Genomic DNA, 19,113 nt, shown 5'->3' with positions numbered 1-19,113 from the left:
GTCAATAAATAGGCCACACTGGTTTGCAATCAGCACGTTGTAATTTATATGCATGTGTATATGCAAGTATTTATATATTCATTCCACTTCAAGTAAAGTAAAGTTTAATTCTACATTTTTAAAGTCATCTATTCCAAAAAATGGCAGAGGACAAGAAGCCTATATTCAGAAATATTGATGGGGATGATCCAGATCTAGAAGCAACCGATATAGAATCGGCATGTATGAATTGTTTCCGCTCGGGCAGAACACGTCTACTTCTTACCAAAATACCATTCTTCAAAGAGATCGTACTGATGTCATTTAAATGTGAGCACTGCGGTTATGAAAACAGTGAAATTCAGTCAGCCTCTGAAATACAGAAAAAAGGCGTGCGTATAGAACTTACTGTTCAAAGTGCTGAGGACTTAAATCGACGAGTTGTACGCTCGGATTACACATCTGTAAGCATTCCTGAAGTGGAACTAGAAATACCTTCTCAAAGTCAAAAAGGCGATATAACTACCATTGAAGGGATAATAGACAGGACGATAAGAGGTCTGACTCAAGATCAGGAAAATAGAAAACAAGAGCATCCTGATGCTGCAGCAGAAATTGAGGCGTACGTCGAAAAACTAACATCTTTAAAAGAGAAACAAATTAATTTTACTGTTATATTGGAAGATATAAGTGGAAATAGTTTTGTTGAGAATCCTTCTGCGCCGTCACTGGATCCCAATTGTAAAATCCACCACTTCGAGAGACAAAAGGAGCAAGATCAAATCCTTGGTAAGGGCCATATCAGAAATGTATGCACAATAATATCATAAGTAATATTTTAGGGAAGCTCAAATCGGTTAGTAAATAATTAAAATTAATACAACTATTTACCCTTAATAATCACATCTCTTGGATGTAAGATCGTATTAAGTTTGTATATCTCTTTGTAGGTATTTATTGTCCAGCAGATATAACTAGTGCACAGGAAAGCAATGATAATACAGAGAACTCAAAAAGTCAACAGAAACATCTTCTTAAACCCATTTCGGAAGACGCTTGGGGCCTAGATGACTTGCACGGCGAAGTTTTGCAGTTTCAAACTTTGTGTCCACAGTGTGGTTCGCCTTGCGAAACAAACATGAAACTAACAAATATTCCACATTTTAAGGAAGTTGTTATAATGGCAACGGTGTGCGATGTTTGTGGGAGTAAAACAAATGAGGTCAAATCGGGTGGAGGTATTGAAGAAACGGGTATTCGTTTTGAAGTCAAAGTGGAAAACAAAGAAGATCTTACACGAGATGTGCTAAAGTCTGAAACATGCAGCCTTAAAATTCCAGAATTAGAATGTGAAGTGGGTCCTTCGGCTCTTGGTGGTCGTTTCACAACTATAGAGGGCATTTTAGTAGCTATGAAAGATCAACTTCAAGATGAAAGTTTTTTCTTTCGTGATTCGGCTGATGAAGAGAGTAAAAAACGAATGGGAGCCGTTGTAAATAAATTCGACAAAATAATGGCTTTGGAATTGAAAGCTACTTTGGTTCTGGATGACCCAGCTGGAAATAGTTATGTTCAATCTTTGGCAGAGGGCGATGACATAGACGAGAAATTAATTATTGCAAAATACGAACGCACGTTCGACCAAAACGAAGAACTTGGTCTCAACGATATGAAAACCGAAAATTATCAGGAATAATACCTACATATTTAGTACAGAGAAAGCATATGCATTTAAAACATAAAATATGGGCAGAATGAAATATTATTTTACATAAAAATCCGTGTTAATTATTTCCCCCGTTTTGGACCAAGTAATTGTTTTATGTGACCAAAATCTACTAGTTCTTTTTGTAAAAATGCAATTTTAGCGTAATTAAACTACAAAATGTAGCTGTTTTCAAGTAAGTTTATTAACTGGTTTACACTATAAATGAAATCACTGTCTGCAGAATCCAGTGATTTGAAATATATTAATTTAGGATATAGCTAGTTTGACGTCATAAATGTGTAATTCACTGTCATAAGTTTGCAGTCAATTTGATTACAGTATAAATTTTCAAAACGTGGCAACAACAGCCAAACTGTCAATGTGCACAGCTGTGCAGTGACAGTTCAACTATTTGTGTTGTGTAACGTTGGTGATTCTTTTCAATACTGTAGGCTTTACCAAATATATCGTTTAATTAAAAACATTAACTCTTAATTTTGTGTTCTTCAGTTTTGAAATGTCTGCTTCAGCTGCGCGAAATTCCCATGGCCTCCTGAAGCGTGCTTGGAACGAGATTCCTGACATTGTTGGTGGATCAGTGTTAGCACTCATAGGATTAGGAATGGCAGCGGTAGGAGTTGCTGGATATTATGCTAGAGACGGTGATAATCGACGATATAAGTTGGGATATGTTGTAATGCGTCCAGATGATCCACGTGCTGAAAAAGTCCGAAAAGATTAAATATTTCGGCTGCCTAGTTCGAAATGTAAAATCGATGCTACTATTATTTCTAATGCCGGATTTGTAAGCGAACATTCAAAATAAATGTACTGACGTACTGGCTTATAATTAAGACGATATGTAATTGTTTGTGAATAACTTTTTTTCTGGTGCCTTTTTTTAAACAAAATATGTGGAATTTTTCCACATCTGTTCTTGAAGTTGTGATAATTTTAAAAGCTAAAAACATATGACGGAAACGGATAATATTTAGTAAATGTAGAAGCTGCTCTAAAACAACGTGAAAGAGATTCTAAAATCAATAATAGAATTTCAAAGGTGTCTTAAAAAGTTCCTTAAGACTGTTTTAATAATGTTTAACATCTGCACAAATAGGGAAACCAGCCGAATGATGATCCGGGTTAAACCGAAAAAATGTATTTCTATATACAAAAAGATATATATGTATATGTATATAATTAATTTACACTTAAAGCAATATAACCTCTACATACGGTGGATATGAATCGACATTAAACTATAGGAATTGATCTAATTTTTATTCGACCAATGCCTCTTATCGACAATCATTCATATTTACACGTTGTCTATGTATGCTGGAGTTTTCCGAATCCTATGTTATTGAATTTTTCGATTGGAGAGATAAATATAGAAATAACGGAAAATTTCGATTTTTGTTTGTTTAAAAAATAATTTATTCATTCGTTTACATGAATGTTGTCACCTTCGAAATAGTCCCCGTTCGATATTATGCACTTATGCCAGCGGTTCTCCCAATCGTCGAAACACTTCTCAAACTCGATTTTTGGGATAGCCGAAAGCACTTTCAGCAAAGCGCCTTTAATGTCATCTGTGTTTGTAAAACGACGGCCCTTTAAGGATCTTTTTATTTTTGGAAATAGGAAAAACTCACACGGGGACAAGTCTGGCGAATATGGAGGCTGGGGCATCGTTACAGTATTGTTTTTGGCCAAGAATTCACGAACAAGCAACGAAGTGTGAGCAGGTGCATTATCGTGGTGCAAAAGCCATGAATTGTTGTTCCACAAATCCGGTCGTTTTTCTTGGATTGCTTCACGCAAACGGCGTTGGACTTGTAGATAGTACTCCTTATTGACCGTTTGACCGTGAGGCAAGAATTCATGATGCACTATACCATTAAAGTCGAAGAATACAGTGAGCATAACCTTCACGGTCGAACGAACTTGTCGAGCCTTTTTCGGGCTTGGCGAGTCGGGATGCTTCCACTCAGATGACTGATTCGTTTCAACGTCATATCCATAAACCCATGTTTCGTCACCTGCTATAACACGTTTCAGTAATCCTGCATCATCTTTGATTTCATTTAATGATTCTTGAGCAACTTCTATTCGCCGCTGCTTTTGTTCAAAATTCAGTAATTTTGGAACAAATTTTGCAGCCACACGTTTCATGCCCAAAGCATTCGAAAAAATTTCATGACATGAGCCAATCGATATGCCAACATCATCAGCGACTTCTCTGACTGAGATTCGGCGATCATTCATAACCATTTCCTTCACTTTTTCTACGTTTTCATCGGTTGTTGATGTGCTGGGGCGTCCGGGCCGCTCGCCATCTTCAACGTCTTCTCGGCCCTTTTGGAAACGCTTATACCACTCGTAAACTCTTGTTTTACTCATAGCAGACTCTCCATAGGCCTTTGTTAACATTTCATACACTTTGTTACACTTTATTTCATTTTTTACGCAAAATTTTATACAAATACGTTGATCCATCTTCCAACAAACGAAAATAGTCAGCTCATAAAACAATGTCTAACTTTTTCTCTGTGCCTAACTTTAGCGCAGCTTAGCGGCTGCAACAAACAAAATAAGGAATGAATACAGCTGAAAATTGTATCGCACTTCAGGGAAATGTATATCAACAAAACAAAAAAGGTTTGACAATTGGACTCGCCAACCCGCGAAATTTTAAAATTCCCGCTATTTTGAATTTTTGAGCACACCTTTTATATACTATTGGGTTTATATCTAACATACAAGTACAAACATATAACATATTCAGATTTATCAGTTTTATTTTTTAATAAGAAATATATATAATTCTTAATTAATCATATTTAAGTTTTCGTAGCTGTCGCTTACTACAACTCTGCAGATTACCGCCATTTCTTTTCGTTAAATAACTTACCGATTCGTTTGATTTCAACGACTTGATCTTTGACTCGTTGCTTGTTCGTTGTTCGTTTTTCGTTTATTCTTGTTCGTACTCACGCGTTTGCGTTTCTAAACGTCGTTGTTTCTTTCATCGTGGTTCCGCGGAAAATGTAAAAAACTATATTTTCATTGATTCTTCTCGGTTCAAAATTATTGCAAAATCTTCAGAAGAATATTACTAATTAGACGTAGTCAAAGTGAATTTAATTTTGAGGTGAAGGCGGTATAAAACTTTAATTGAAAAATTAATGTCTGGCTGATAAATGTGGAAAAGTGGTAAAAATTGGTGGGGACGGTGACAGCGAAAACATCGAATAGAAAACGACGGAAAGAAGTTTCAATTGGAATGTGCTTGAGAAAAAGAGTGCAATACATGTGATGAACGTATATATTGCATTCATGAGCAAGTGAGAAAACGGATTACTGCTTGTTGAAGGGAAGTCTGAAGTAACGTGCCGCAAGAGCAGCGCTGTCCTCGGAGCGACAGAGGCCTTACTTATTTTATGTTACTACTATGAAGAAGTTTAATAAGGAAAATTTGATCCGAGAATCACAAACTGTAGTTTATTACAAAAGTAAATAAAAAGTGAATGGTATAGTTAAATAAGTTATATTTGCCAAAATCTGTTACAAAACGTAAAAATTCTCGTCATTAAGACGTATGTATGATTGTATAAAAGAAATTGAGTGCATGCATATGTTAATGCATTGGAATTGTGGCTTCAGCGAGCATATTTTTTAATAAAAAAGTAGTGGTCCCCTGCTGTCGAGTTTGTCCTAGCTATGTCAGCAGAGTACGAAGACGGTCGAAACACGGCGCAAAGGAAAGACATAATGCAGAAAGTAAAAAAAAATGACAGCAGCAACAATGACGATGACACCTTAGATGATCTGGCGGGCTCAGCGAACAACGTGAGTACAGTGCTTATAAACCACTAACTGATTGAATTTTATAAAGTAATAAATAAATAACTAATAGTAAATGAAATTTTTTTTATAAGCACAAGCAAACAGCGTCTTTGACCTCTAAGTAATATTGGTGAATTCCTTATTTCCAACTAACTGGATACCTAGAAATTTCTTTCATATATAAAATTCAGACATTTCTACATTCAATCAAAACTTATATTCATAAATGTTTGTATTGCCATTTCAGTCGATCATTGGGAAAGTAAAATCGCGAGTATCTAGCATAATCCCTAGCAGTTTTTCAAAATGGTTTTCACCATCAACACGAAATAATGATTCATTAAATGGAAGCCCCAATTTAGGAGCCGGACGGCGTCGCCGCCGTTTAGAAATTGAAGAGGATGAGGAATATGATGATGACAATAGAAACACAAATGAAAATGAAACTTTTTCTCATAGAGATTATAAGGAAAACTTTGATAAAGTCAACAAAGACTCAGACGAAGATGATACTGATAACAATAGTGAAGACGATTTCCCGAAAGCAAGATCCCTTCGGTCTGCAAAATCGGAATTTGTTAACGAGCCACCTAGTAAACGATCACGGATAAGTTTTGATGTAAGACCACTTATTTTTGCACCTTCTATTTTAATTTTGATTAATTTAAATATTTTGTTCAAATCTAGGTTTCTAGTGTTCATCATCAGCCCTTAATAGCTTCTACTCCTGCGGTCGGCAATAATCATAGAAATATCATCAGCCATTCTATAGATAGTGTATTGGCCAAGCCCACACCTTCGTACATGATAAGTAATTTCACCGAGGCAAATGTAAATAGCAACGTAAATACACCACAAACAGTAACGTCCCAATTTAGTACAGCATATGTACCCGAAGTTAAACCTAAAGATACAATTACAAATAGAATGAATGTTAATGAAAAACAAATGGACAGCATTACTGGAATAAGGTAATAGAAAAGATATTACATAAAACTTGAAAGTAATAATTTATAACTTTGTAAAAAAAATATTTTCCCTAACATGAAAAGTTATTTATTTTCCACGTTAATAGTTGTGTTTTTCAATTTTTATTTTAATACTTAAATCTTAAATATTTCCTGTAATAGGGCATAAAATGAGAATGTTGATACGTTAAGAGATATATATTTACAGCTCAAGAAGAACGTTGCATCTACCAACAACTTCGTTGGCAGCTAAAGAGCAGATGGAGTTTTCCAATTTTAAACGCCAATCTATTGGTGGTATTTTGGATGCGAAAAAACTGGGAGCAGACATTCCGTCAGCGAACACTTCAACAATTGTTACTGATGTTGAGACTCTCAATAGAGCCCAACAACCAACATTTTCGGATGCGAAAGGGAGGCGTAATTTAAATGGAAATACATCAACAGTTGTAAGCAGTAAGAAGCAAAAGCTGAACGGTATAGAGTTGCCTGAGGAGAGCAATGCAGATGCTGAATCGTCTTCGGAAAGCGGTGAAGACTGCGTCGGCAATAATTCTGAGTTACCCAATATCACAAATTTGGGGCAACGTAAAACTGGTCTATTTAATATGTCCAACTTAAATAGCCAAAACGGAAACAAGAGCCGAACTTCTTCGTTTGGGAATAGCATAAATTTTTATTCTCATTTAGAAGGCCGCAAATCACTTTTTTCTGGCGGAGCACAATGTGCCGAATCGTCTAATGTTCTAAATAATTCTACTTTGTCTTTGACATCTTTAAATAGACGTCAATTTAATGCTTCTATATATGGCAGTACGTCGGCACTAAGCGATAGTAGATTGCTAAACACATTCTCACCGTTCTACAAGGGGAAAACGACTTATGGAGGCGCAGCAGCCTACAAGAAATACAATTCAGGTGCTGGGTCGAACAGAATTTGTAACATTACACCAACCATAATTCGTCCCACTTCGAGTTTATCGACACTATCCTCGTCGAATAATTCGCTTATTGCGAACACTGGCGGGTCTAATGCATTAAGTGGTCAGGGCAACAATGGTATAGAAAACACTTCTGCCATTTCCAGTACAGCTAAACGAATATTAGACTTGATAAATGATTTTGCCACTCCATTAAGCGAGGCTAAGAAGATGGCCAATACGAGCGTCAAGGCAAATCTACAAATACTTCCACAAGCTAAAACGCGTTTAAATGAAACTGACCTACAAGCGTCGCGTGCAATGCGTCTTGCGCAAGTGCGTACACCTTACTCGCGGCCGGCTGTTACCTTGCAGCCAACAATCAAGAATGCAACTATACCACCACCTGTAAAGGAATTGCAAGTACCGTCGATGTCACAGTTGTTACAAATGAAAAAGATGCAAAGCACCACCGAACGTTCACGGCAAATTACAATGCAAAGCAGTGATAGTGCCACACGAGCAATTGTCAGGAGCGGTGAATATAAGCTACCCATATCAAACGAAAACAATTCGGTCGATAAGGAGACCCCACAAGGTCGACAGCAACAGCAGCAACACACCAATAAAATAAAAAGCAAAGTTCGGTCATCTGGTCGTGTTACAGCCTCGAAGAACGCTATAAATCTTGAAGCAGACGAGGCACCACCGCCAATCAATTTGCCTAATATAGCATTTCCGCTTATGCAATCGGTGCCAAAGTTTGACATAGCTCTACCAAAGGCTCAAATATCAATGCCTCTTGATAGCCATAAGTCCGACAACTTGCCCAAATCACAATTGGCAATCGAAAAGAGTACAGTCGTCGGCGGCACTAACAATAAGAGTGTTTTCACTAATACAACACCATTCAAATTTAGTGCAGATAGTAACAAAATTGACGCTACAAAACGCACCAATCACATAGCGGAGGTCAAGTCAATAGTTGGGGATGATAAATCATTCGCTACAGGAAATAAAATGAACTTCAAATTTTCAGCACCACTGACTTTCGAATGTTTTGATGCGAATGGTTCGCCACAACAAAACTCCAATACAGTTACTAAAAAATACACATTCAGTCCGCCAAGTGCTTTAAACTTTGAAGATATTGCAAACGTATCTGATGCACAAGCGAAAATGGAAGTACAAAGTGGTAAAACTATAGCATCCCAACTGAAAAGCGGTAGTGTGCTTGATGCGCTGAAGAAACCCTTCGTTTTGCCGACAATTGCAAACGAAATTACTTCAAGCTCAAGCAATCTAACTAAAGAGACCACAATTGGGTTTGGTGATCAGTTCAAGAAAGCCGCAAACAATAAGTGGGAATGCAACACGTGTTTGATTCGTAATGAGAGTGATGTAGATAAATGCGTGGCTTGCGAAACTCCTCGTACAAAAGCATCAACGCTTCCACCGACGGTCACAGACACTTCTAAAGCACCTCTAACTGAGAACTCTTTAACTTTAAGCGCTCAATTCAAAAAATCTTCGGTTGAGTGGGAGTGCGACGTTTGTATGATACGAAATAAAAAACAAGCTGATAAATGTGTCGCATGTGAGACTGCGCGTAAAGGTGCTCCAGAGTCCACCAGCTTGAGCGCAAGTAAATGGCAGTCGAATTCATTTGGTGAAGCATTTAAACCAAAAGCCAACACATGGGAATGCCCAACTTGCCTTATAAACAACAAATCCGATTGCAGTGAATGTATTGCTTGTCAGACAAAGAAGCCAGGCAGCGAGGATATCAGTAAAACTGGGTCTGCAACAAACACTATAAAAGCAACATTTAAATTTGGTTTCAGTAATGTTGATAACAAGTCTTCCGGTCAATCAACTGCTCAACCGGATTCGGGTTTCAAATCAATTGCTGCATCTCAAATGTCAGCTAAGTGGGAATGTGATGCTTGTATGACACGAAATGATGCCGCTCGCAATAAATGCGTTTGTTGTGAACAAGCCAAACCTGGTACAACAACATCCGATTTTCCTGACAATGGTCCTACGTTCACATTCGGCTCAGCCGCATCATCAAAATTCACCTTTGGCTTTGGTTCAAGTGTAAATGGAACAACGACTTCAGATATCGGCGCAGTAAAGATATCAGTAGCCGGATCTAATCAGAAGACTGAGGAAAGCAATGCACAGTCCACAATCCAGCCACCATCCGTAGGAACTAGCTTTACATTTGGCATAAAATCAACTCCTGCGACAAGTGAAAAAGATGTTGCTAGCAAAAACACTGAGAACAAGGATGTCGCTGATAGCGGCAATAATTCTACAAAGAAACCAACTGAGACAAATATAAGTGGTTTTAAGTTTGGCTCAAGCGCCATTCCTGAAAGTAATGAACTTAGTACTAAACCGAACTTCCAATTTGGCGTACCAGCAAGCACCGCTACATCTACGATGACATCATCACCAGCTCCAGCTGCCAAATTCGGTTTTGGCGCTCCAGCAACAACTACTGTCAATGCTATTGTAGGTGAATCTAAGCAACAATCCAACTCTAATGATTCATTGACTAGTAAACCTGCGACTGGGGGCTTTGCTTTCGGTACTAGCAAAGCACCTACAGCACCTCAATCAACTAGTGGATTCTCATTCGGCACAGGTACAGCAACTGCAGCAAAAAGTACTACGACAAGCTCAACAACATTTGCTTTTGGCGCCTCAACTCCCACAACTCAAATTAGTGAACCATCAGCGACAACAACTACATCATTGTCGACCGCAACCGTTAAACCAATGTTCAGTTTTGGGAGCAATACTACCTCGACAACACAAGCAACAGAGTCAAAAACGTCATCTAAAATAACATCAACAACAACTCCTTCGGCCTTCTCAAAGCCTACAGTGGGCTTCAGTTTCGGCAGCGGTGCTGCAGGGCCTGCCTCAGCCTCAGCATCCACGGCCGCCAAACCAATTTTTGGAACCTTCAGCTCCCCTACTACTATTTCCGGAGCTTCAGCTGCTATTACACCGACGCCCAGTACAGCGAACTCTACATTGTCCACTGCGCCCAAAAATGTTTTTGGTACGTTCGGTGAAAGCAGTTTATCGACCAAAACAACTACTACCTCAGCTACACCGATTTCATCATCCACTGCTCCCTCTTCAGCAAATCTTTTCGGGTCAGTAAACCAGAATGTTGCATCAACTATCAGTGGAGAATCCAAGCCCATTGCTTCAGCGACAATGATTTTTGGAAGTGCTGGGAGTGGCGATTCAAGTAACAAAACCACCGCCGGTGCGCCTTTTGTTTTTGGTTCATCGACATCAAATGCCACCACACAAGGTACATTGAGCAATACAACGACAAGTGGCAACGTAGTTGCATCAGCACCAGCACCAGCTACCGGTTGGCCGAAAGGTGGATTCGCATTCGGAGCTCCCGCTATCAATTCCGGCACACAGAATACAAGTGAGACTGCCAAACCTGTATTTGGTAGTTTCGCTTCTGCTGCTGCTCCATCAACGGCAGGGGCTGGTGGCTCAATGTTTGGAAATTTGGCTAGCAGCGGCACAACTTCGGGCGCGAACTCTACTTTTGGTAGTGCGGCAGCCAATGGTTCTGCAGTGAGACCAAGCACAATGTTTGGAGCTAACACTTCCAACACAATACCGGCCACACAAACAACGCCAAATCTCTTTGGCAGCGTCTCAGCTGCACCATCTGCATTCGGCGCTCCTCCAACCTTTGGAAATACTGGAAACAACACCTCCAACAACACTCCGACCTTTGGCACCGCCAGTTCGGCAACTTTTGGAAGTTTCGGCTCTACAACATCGAACACCGGTGGCGACGGTGCATCCGCACCAAAGAAATCCGAACCGGCCTTCAATTTCGGCGGAAACAGTTCTCAAGTCGGATCAAATGTAGGTTCATTTGCTTTATTTTAATTAATTAATGATGAATTTTAAACATGAATTTGTTGCTCATCGTTTATAGAGCGGCTTCAGTTTTGGAATGCAAGCGAATGCGGCGGCTAAACCAGCATTCAATTTCACTGCTTCGAATGCGCCTGCTTTTAACTTCACCGGTTCCTCCAGTGATGTAAGTTTAATATCTTAATTAAATTTCTAATTTTTACCAGACAATATTTTTAATAAATTCTCTATAGTAGTAGAGGTAGCAGTAATGTGTATATATTATATGTATAATAGTATTTCTGTTTACTTGTAGAAAATTTCGTATCTTTTTTATAATTACGACTAATTCAACTATTTTATGTAGATAAACTTTAATTATTCTTTATTCTTGTTTTTCCAATTTCAATTTTCAATGTAATTTGCATTCTGGTATTGAACTGTGATTTGTGAATTCATTATCGCATCTTCGTATGGCAACTTGGTATTGATTGCATTTGTATTAATTTGTACTTCAAATCTCGTGTGCTATAACGGATATCTTCAAATTAATCTGTATGTACATTGTTGGTATTGACTTGATAAATCGGGCTTCAATAAAACTATGACATGAATAAAAGGCGGCTAAACCTTTTCAATTCGGAGCAACACCACCAGCGCCGGTTTTCAATTTTAGTAGTGGGGCTGTAGAGGTAAAGTTGAATTTGAGGCTTTTTATATTTTAAGAAAGAGCTTTTTTCACATGGCATCATCCATTTCACTCACATACCACCATAAGGGCTTGTTTTACATATAATATTAAAGTTTACTTTTCAAGGTAGCATGTTTCTATACTTGGTAATTTTAATAAACTAGAAGTAAACTCAGTTTTAGGTAAACAATAAATAACTTACATTCATAAATACTGTAAATAAAATTAATTAAACACATACTGATCTTAACGTCATTGAGAACTAACTAAAATCAAAAAGTCTTTGAATCTTACATTTGCAATACATATATGTATATAATTTATTAATCATGGGCACCTATACTTTCAATACTTAACATTTTGCGTTTATGTATGTGCATAACAATTAAATCCAATTAGTAAGAAAAAGAAAACCAAAAATAGCTAAAAGCCTGCACTGCAAATTCTTCTGATTTGTATATAAAATATTGTATGACATGTTTCACGAAAAATGCATGAATTTATAATTTGTATTAACAATAATCTTTACATTTAGAGTTGACTTCGTAGTGTAAAATAAGTTTATTGCAACTAGTCATTGAAAAATATTTTCATGTTCCTTAAATATATTAATGCACTTGACGCAATTTAAAAATTCTTTTATACATAATTTTAAACCTATTTTCTGCTGTCAATTTATAATGAATACATTTTCACTGTTCTTTCTAATTCGAACTCACCACAACCCCTCATATTATCAAAAGTAATATCGGACTAGTCCGACAGTTGTAGGGCATTCATTATTCCATATACCCATAGTTTTGTAACTAATAAACCATTGATTAAGAGAATAAATATCCTATCATATTCCTCAAAATACTAGTAGTATTTTTTGTATTTTTCGAAATTTTATTTGTTTGGAAATGTATAAATATGAAATTGAAAACAAAATAGAGTAAAAATTGATTTAACTTCTTTTACAGGCCACACCGAACGCACCTTTCCAATTTAACGCAGGCACTGCGCCTGCTTCAAGCAATATTTTTGCGTAAGTATAGCAGTGATGTCATATTCAAAAGACAACTCGCACCTAATTTGAAAACAAAAAATATAGAAAAAAGGTATACTACTGCTACAGGAAAGGACATTGTAACCACCGCTAAATAATATTCACCCAACTGCATCCACTAACTTTGTACTAATTGTGTTTCGTTTCGTGCATTTGCGTTTGATTGAAAGTCATTATGTCATGACATCGTGTTTTTGCGTTTATTTGTGTTTTTTGACTTGGCAGTATTGTAAATAATTTTACTTTTCGTTTCATTCATTTATATCAGTCCAGTCCACTTACCACTTTCCTTTGCAAATGAATATATGTACCAAATACGAGATTTTAAGCAGGGACATAACAATTTTGTATAATTTTGAAATGTCAAATTTAATATCTAAGTAATGAAGTAAAGTAAATGAAGATAAATAATAGCTGACTATTATAGTATGTATTCCTCGAGCAGAAGTGAAATTTTTTTGTACATGTGAAATATTTAAAACGGTTATAATAATGATTTTGAATTTTCCAATCTGCAGGCCAACACCTTCAGCGTCAAGCGCCCCGGTTGCTATGCAGGCTCGGCGAAAAATCCGTCAACCGGCAAGGCGGCTCCCACCACGGTAGAGCAATTTATAAACACAGACGCCATTAACGGCGTGGACCAACACCAAAACCAACTGACGGGACAAATACAACGGTCGAGACAGAGGAACGGTCAAGACAAAAATATCAACAACAATAGAACTCCTGCAACAACGCAGAACGGCGAGGGTAAAGCAACAAATACTAATAATAATAATTACAGAAGCAGAAGCATAATGCCCAAAATGAAAGTAAATAAATATAAATATATTCGTAAAATCGACGTCAATGGTACACAAAGTTCCTGCAATGTAGCATCAATTACTGGGCAAAATAATGCAATTACAGGGAATCCATTAGAATTGTATAAAGACAGCCATATTCATGAAATTCCAGGTCAAGAGATCTCTGGAAAAAGGTTGGTAAAGCGAAGTATGCGTATCCAACATAACTTTAATAGAAGCCAACCGGACTACAATGCATCCATAGCAACATCTGTTAAAATAGATTCACCAATATTCATGCCAAACCAATATCGAAAAGTAAATTTCAAAAGTGCTGTGCCAGTAAGAAGATCAATCGCTGTAAAAACTACGACCGGAATATCAAATGATAATTTGTTGCAGTCGTCCCCGCCGCCGTCGCCGTCACCGAAACAGCCAGTGGTTAATAAATATCGTCTGATGCGTTGCTGGCAAGACAACTCAGAACTGAATACCATGCAAAATGAGTTATTAGAATCCTTGCCAATGGCAAATGAACGACTGAATCCTGGACGAAAAGTCTATAACTCATTTATTATCAGCAAATTTAATAGCGCCACTGTTGCGACAGATGTTAACCTTGAATCTTAAAGCTCTGCTACGACCACCAGCTGTTGAATTGCAATTAGTTAAAGCTGGTAAATGACAGAATTGGACGTGACAGATTACATTATTATTGATTTCTAAAAGTTACTTTAACCAATTTACTATTTTAAGAACTCTAATACTGTATAAACAAAAATTATCAAGCAGAAAAAATATTTAAGAGTTAATAATGAGGTTATAATAGGTAAAGGAATAAATTAGAAAATAAAAAACATAACATCAGAAAAAGAATTTTCAACATGCAGTAATTCAGGAAATGTGAATGTAGTATACTCATACATAAATCGTAATAAAGGGAACCTAAAATACTACAACTGTAAAGCTAGTATGTAGATGTCCAGATGACACGATGCGATTCAGGTGACACAGAAACGGCAAAATTTCGATATAAGCCTACGCAAGATTATATATATTGTTTTGATAATATACTTATCTATGTCACTCCCTTTGCGAATTTAATTGAGCCGATTACATTAAAAAAATATATGTTTTTATTCATATTTAATTTGAATTCAACTAGTGTGCTGACATTTCGTCCCCGGGAATTGGCGATATTACATGGAAGGACATCTCCAGTACAGCTCCATAAATACATATAAATACTTCTATTAATGCATACTTGCTTTTAATCAATTATTATATTTTGTTACTTTTGTAAGATACATAAATATTCGTTTCTAATTGAAGAGTGTTAACAAAATTGTAAATCTTAGTCTAATTGAATTATCTGAAATTTGTTTTTGTAACAGGAAAGAAACAAACTTTAATCCGCAGAAGACCGTTAAAAATTCACAACTACAATAAATTAATGTACATACATGTAAGCGAATTTTTGGATCGTACTTGTTTTTCTTTTTTCCGGTGCTGGATGTCAGATCCTGGGAATTTTTAAATTAATTCAAAATTTACGAGTTGACTATAGTTATTTAAATCTTGCATAGCCCAAGAAGTGTGCTGTTCCTATTTCAACGGGATCAGGGCATAGGGATAATATAATACACATATTTAGTTTTAAGATATGTTTTTCTTGTTAATAAATTTATTTTTGTTTCAAAGATGCATTCGGTCGAAATTATAAACTCCTTCTTTTACAAACATATATTCAGTCTTTACAAATATATTCTGAAAGTTGGATGTCAACAATTTTTTAAAAGTGTATAAGGGACAGTACTTTTCATATTTCAAGCGGGTGATTCATAAACTCTTCCTTTCAAAAAACATAGGGAGTTGAATTTTTGCTAATTGCATACAGTTCCAGTGTTATAGCAAATGAGTGAAGTGACATACATAATTGTCACAGAGTACCTTCATATCGCACAATCATGGTTTTGTAAATATTTTCTCTTATTGAAATAAACAATGCACGAGAATACTCTGTCCTGTAACGTGAAACGAATTAATGCTTACTATTTATTATATTCTATTAATTCTTCATTTATTTAAATGTAATACAAAACCGTTTCAAGGAACAATTTATTCTATTACATCATTTAATAAACGCGTTACAATTAATTTCAAAATAAGTGTGGCATTTCGGCAAGTAATGTTACCGTTTCTCAAAATTAAATATTTTTCCCCAAATTACTCTAATAAGTCCTGACATACACTTTATACACAATAACGAATACAAAAAATGTTATAAAAAAATCGCAATTGATTATTTCTCTCTTTTAAATGTATTTGTATGTGTATTATCATATCAGAAAGCAATAAAAATTGGGAAATTGAAAAAAACGGCAACACTATTCGATGGTTGTTGTGTGTGTCACTCGTGAGGAGCATTGACTCATTCGCCATTTTTATTTTTTTCGATTTGTCTTCTTTTGGGTGTTGCTGCAGACAGAAACTTTAAAAATCACTAAAAATGGTGAGAATATACATAAAAACTATGAAATATTAATTAAAAACTTATTTTTATGATGTGAAGAGCAAATATGTGTATATTGCAATTAATTTGTGTTGTTTACTGAATAGTAAAATGTTGTAAATAGTGCCGGGTGTTTCTCAATGAAACAGACGCATTGCCTAAAGCTTTTAACATGAGGAATCGCAATCGGTCTACTGCACGTGCACATTTAAGACTCTACATTTTGATACCTACTAATTGCAATATCATTTAATATGCTTTGAATATAGTTTATTATGATGTATTTGTATAATGTTACCTAAAATGACTTGTTAATTTTAAAGCGAAGTTTCTGGAAGATTGCTTTACTGTTATGAAAAACATTAGAATTAATTGGTGACTAAAAACATAAAAAGCTTATGTTAGTTTTCATAAGATTTTTGTAACAATAATTGCAATTTAAAATAATTACTACCCAAGAAGGGAATATAATTTTTGCACCTTGTGCTCGAAAAGTAGGGTTATATTGTAGTGGATCTTTTAAAAGTATGAAGAAATATTTTCTAAACCCACATTATTTTAGGAAATGTCTTTAAATCCTGTGCGCGTGCTGAAGAGCGAAGCGCAAGAAGAGAAGGCTGAAATGGCTCGCCTGTCATCTTTCATAGGAGCCATTGCCATTGGTGATCTCGTAAAAAGCACTTTGGGACCTAAAGGCATGGACAAGATTTTGGTAGCGCATGGTCGCAACGCTGGCCAAGTTGAAGTTACAAATGATGGTGCCACCATATTACGCGCAGTGGGTGTAGATAACCCTGCTGCCAAAATATTGGTAGACATGTCGCGTGTACAAGATCAAGAGGTTGGAGATGGTACCACTTCAGTTACCGTGCTCGCTGCTGAACTTTTAAGGGAAGCAGAAAAATTGGTGGAACAAAAATTGCACCCGCAAATTATTATAGCCGGCTGGCGTTTGGCAACTCAGGTGGCACGTGAAGCTCTTATTCAAGCTTCACAAGATAATTCAGCCAATGATGCCAAGTTTAAAGAAGATCTACTAAACATTGCTCGGACAACGTTGTCCTCAAAAATATTGCATCATCATAAAGAGTTCTTCTCAAAATTGGCTGTGGACGCGGTTTTGCGACTTAAAGGATCTGGAGAATTGCATGCAATTCAAATAATAAAGAAGACCGGCGGCACATTAGATGACTCATTCTTGGATGATGGTTTTCTATTAGACAAAAAACCAGGAGTACATCAACCACAACGAGTAAGTTTCATATATTTATATGGGTTCCTAAAGAGAATTGAATTTTTAAAGAAATATGTTCCTCATTAATGCGTCAAAACGGTTGTGAATTATGTTGCAATAGTAAGCCATATCACAGCCATTTTGACGAGTTTGATGTTGAAGCAATGCCATCGTGTTAATATACGACAAAATTTATTTTTATACAAAATTATAGTTCTATTAATAAATATTTATAAATTCACGCTGTCACGCAGATTGAAAAGGCGAAAATTCTAATTGCGAATACACCCATGGACACTGACAAGATCAAGGTATTCGGAAGTACCATCAAGGTAGACTCTTTGGCAAAAATTGCCGATTTAGAGTTGGCCGAAAAAGAGAAAATGAAGGATAAGGTGCAAAAGATCCTAAGCCACAATTGTAACGTGTTCATTAATCGTCAACTAATCTACAATTACCCCGAGCAATTGTTTGCGGACGCCGGCGTTATGGCTATTGAGCATGCTGATTTCGATGGAATCGAACGTTTAGCTCTAGTTACGGGGGGTGAAATTGTTTCCACCTTTGACAATCCTTCACTAGTCAAACTAGGTGAATGTGACGTCATCGAGCAGGTAATGATTGGTGAGGACACACTATTGCGCTTTAGTGGAGTGAAATTAGGCGAAGCTTGTACAGTTGTGATACGTGGTGCAACACAACAAATCATCGATGAAGCTGATCGATCATTGCATGACGCTCTCTGTGTTCTCGCTGCTACTGTCAAGGAATCACGCATCGTCTATGGTGGCGGTTGCTCAGAAGCTCTAATGGCCAATGCGGTTTTCAAAAAGGCAGGAGAAACCGCCGGAAAAGAAGCAATTGCAATGGAAGCATTTGCCAGTAAGTAAAATTTTGAATTCTTCCCCTTGATAATACATAATTATTAATAACCGAAATTAATTATTTGCAGGAGCTTTACTCGCTTTGCCCACAGCTATTGCAGATAATGCCGGTTATGATTCAGCACAACTGGTATCCGAATTACGTGCTGCGCACGCGCAGGGTAAATCTTCCATTGGCTTGGATATGGAAAAGGGCAAAGTAGGTGATATGAAAGAACTCGGAATTACTGAGTCTTTTGCTGTTAAACGTCAGGTATTAATGTCCGCATCAGAGGCAGCCGAGATGATATTACGTGTTGACGATATCATAAGATGTGCTCCAAGACGGCGTGTACCCGACCGTGGTTACTGTTAGATTTAGTTTTTTATTATTGTATTAAACTACTTGCATTGGCAAAGTAAAACTATGTACTACTTATTTGTTCTAATCACTTTATTTAACAAGCAAAACGTAAAAATCACATTGGCCCCCACTCTCTGCTTAATGCTGTCTGTTCTAATTCATTAAGAAATTCGAAACACAATGTAACGGAGTAAGCACTGCTCTTGTTTCCGGACTTGTATCTCACTATATTAAAAATACTGATTTTTAAAATAAATATGTTAATACTGGAAAATAACAA

At 36.7% G+C, this 19,113-nt stretch overlaps 4 protein-coding genes across 7 annotated transcripts; all 4 read left to right on the top strand.

Annotated features, from left to right (window-relative positions):
• The first annotated feature begins 15 nt into the window (after positions 1 to 15).
• LOC105217652 (zinc finger protein ZPR1) lies at positions 16 to 2,546 on the top strand. The gene is made up of 3 exons (XM_011192755.3): positions 16 to 768; positions 930 to 2,135; positions 2,198 to 2,546. The coding sequence occupies exons 1-2, from the start codon at positions 141 to 143 to the stop codon at positions 1,673 to 1,675; spliced, it is 1,374 nt and encodes a 457-aa protein (XP_011191057.2). The 5' UTR covers positions 16 to 140; the 3' UTR covers positions 1,676 to 2,135; positions 2,198 to 2,546.
• Positions 2,205 to 2,546, top strand: LOC105217654 (uncharacterized). The gene has a single exon (XM_054230506.1). The coding sequence runs from the start codon at positions 2,205 to 2,207 to the stop codon at positions 2,427 to 2,429; it is 225 nt and encodes a 74-aa protein (XP_054086481.1). The 3' UTR covers positions 2,430 to 2,546.
• A 2,135-nt stretch (positions 2,547 to 4,681) lies between these two features.
• On the top strand, positions 4,682 to 15,564 carry LOC105217655 (nuclear pore complex protein Nup153). Of its 4 annotated transcripts, XM_011192759.3 has the most exons (8): positions 4,682 to 5,539; positions 5,784 to 6,155; positions 6,224 to 6,507; positions 6,713 to 11,342; positions 11,416 to 11,520; positions 11,954 to 12,025; positions 12,987 to 13,051; positions 13,591 to 13,925. In XM_011192759.3, the coding sequence occupies exons 1-8, from the start codon at positions 5,411 to 5,413 to the stop codon at positions 13,676 to 13,678; spliced, it is 5,745 nt and encodes a 1,914-aa protein (XP_011191061.2). In that variant the 5' UTR covers positions 4,682 to 5,410; the 3' UTR covers positions 13,679 to 13,925. The 4 variants fall into 4 exon arrangements, with proteins under 4 accessions (XP_011191061.2, XP_011191059.2, XP_011191063.2 ...); XM_011192757.3 differs by lacking the exon at positions 12,987 to 13,051 and having other exon boundaries at positions 13,591 to 15,564; XM_011192761.3 differs by lacking the exon at positions 11,954 to 12,025.
• Positions 15,565 to 16,214: 650 nt separating this feature from the next.
• LOC105217656 (T-complex protein 1 subunit beta) lies at positions 16,215 to 19,113 on the top strand. The gene is made up of 4 exons (XM_011192762.3): positions 16,215 to 16,372; positions 16,935 to 17,624; positions 17,861 to 18,488; positions 18,559 to 19,113. Exons 1-4 carry the CDS (start codon positions 16,370 to 16,372, stop codon positions 18,843 to 18,845), a joined length of 1,608 nt encoding a protein of 535 aa, XP_011191064.1. The 5' UTR covers positions 16,215 to 16,369; the 3' UTR covers positions 18,846 to 19,113.

This window comes from Zeugodacus cucurbitae, chromosome 5 (assembly GCF_028554725.1).
Source record: "Zeugodacus cucurbitae isolate PBARC_wt_2022May chromosome 5, idZeuCucr1.2, whole genome shotgun sequence".
Classification (NCBI taxonomy): Eukaryota; Metazoa; Arthropoda; class Insecta; order Diptera; family Tephritidae; genus Zeugodacus; species Zeugodacus cucurbitae.
Note: the sequence above shows the minus strand (reverse complement) of the source record. Positions and strands in the feature narration are given on the sequence as shown.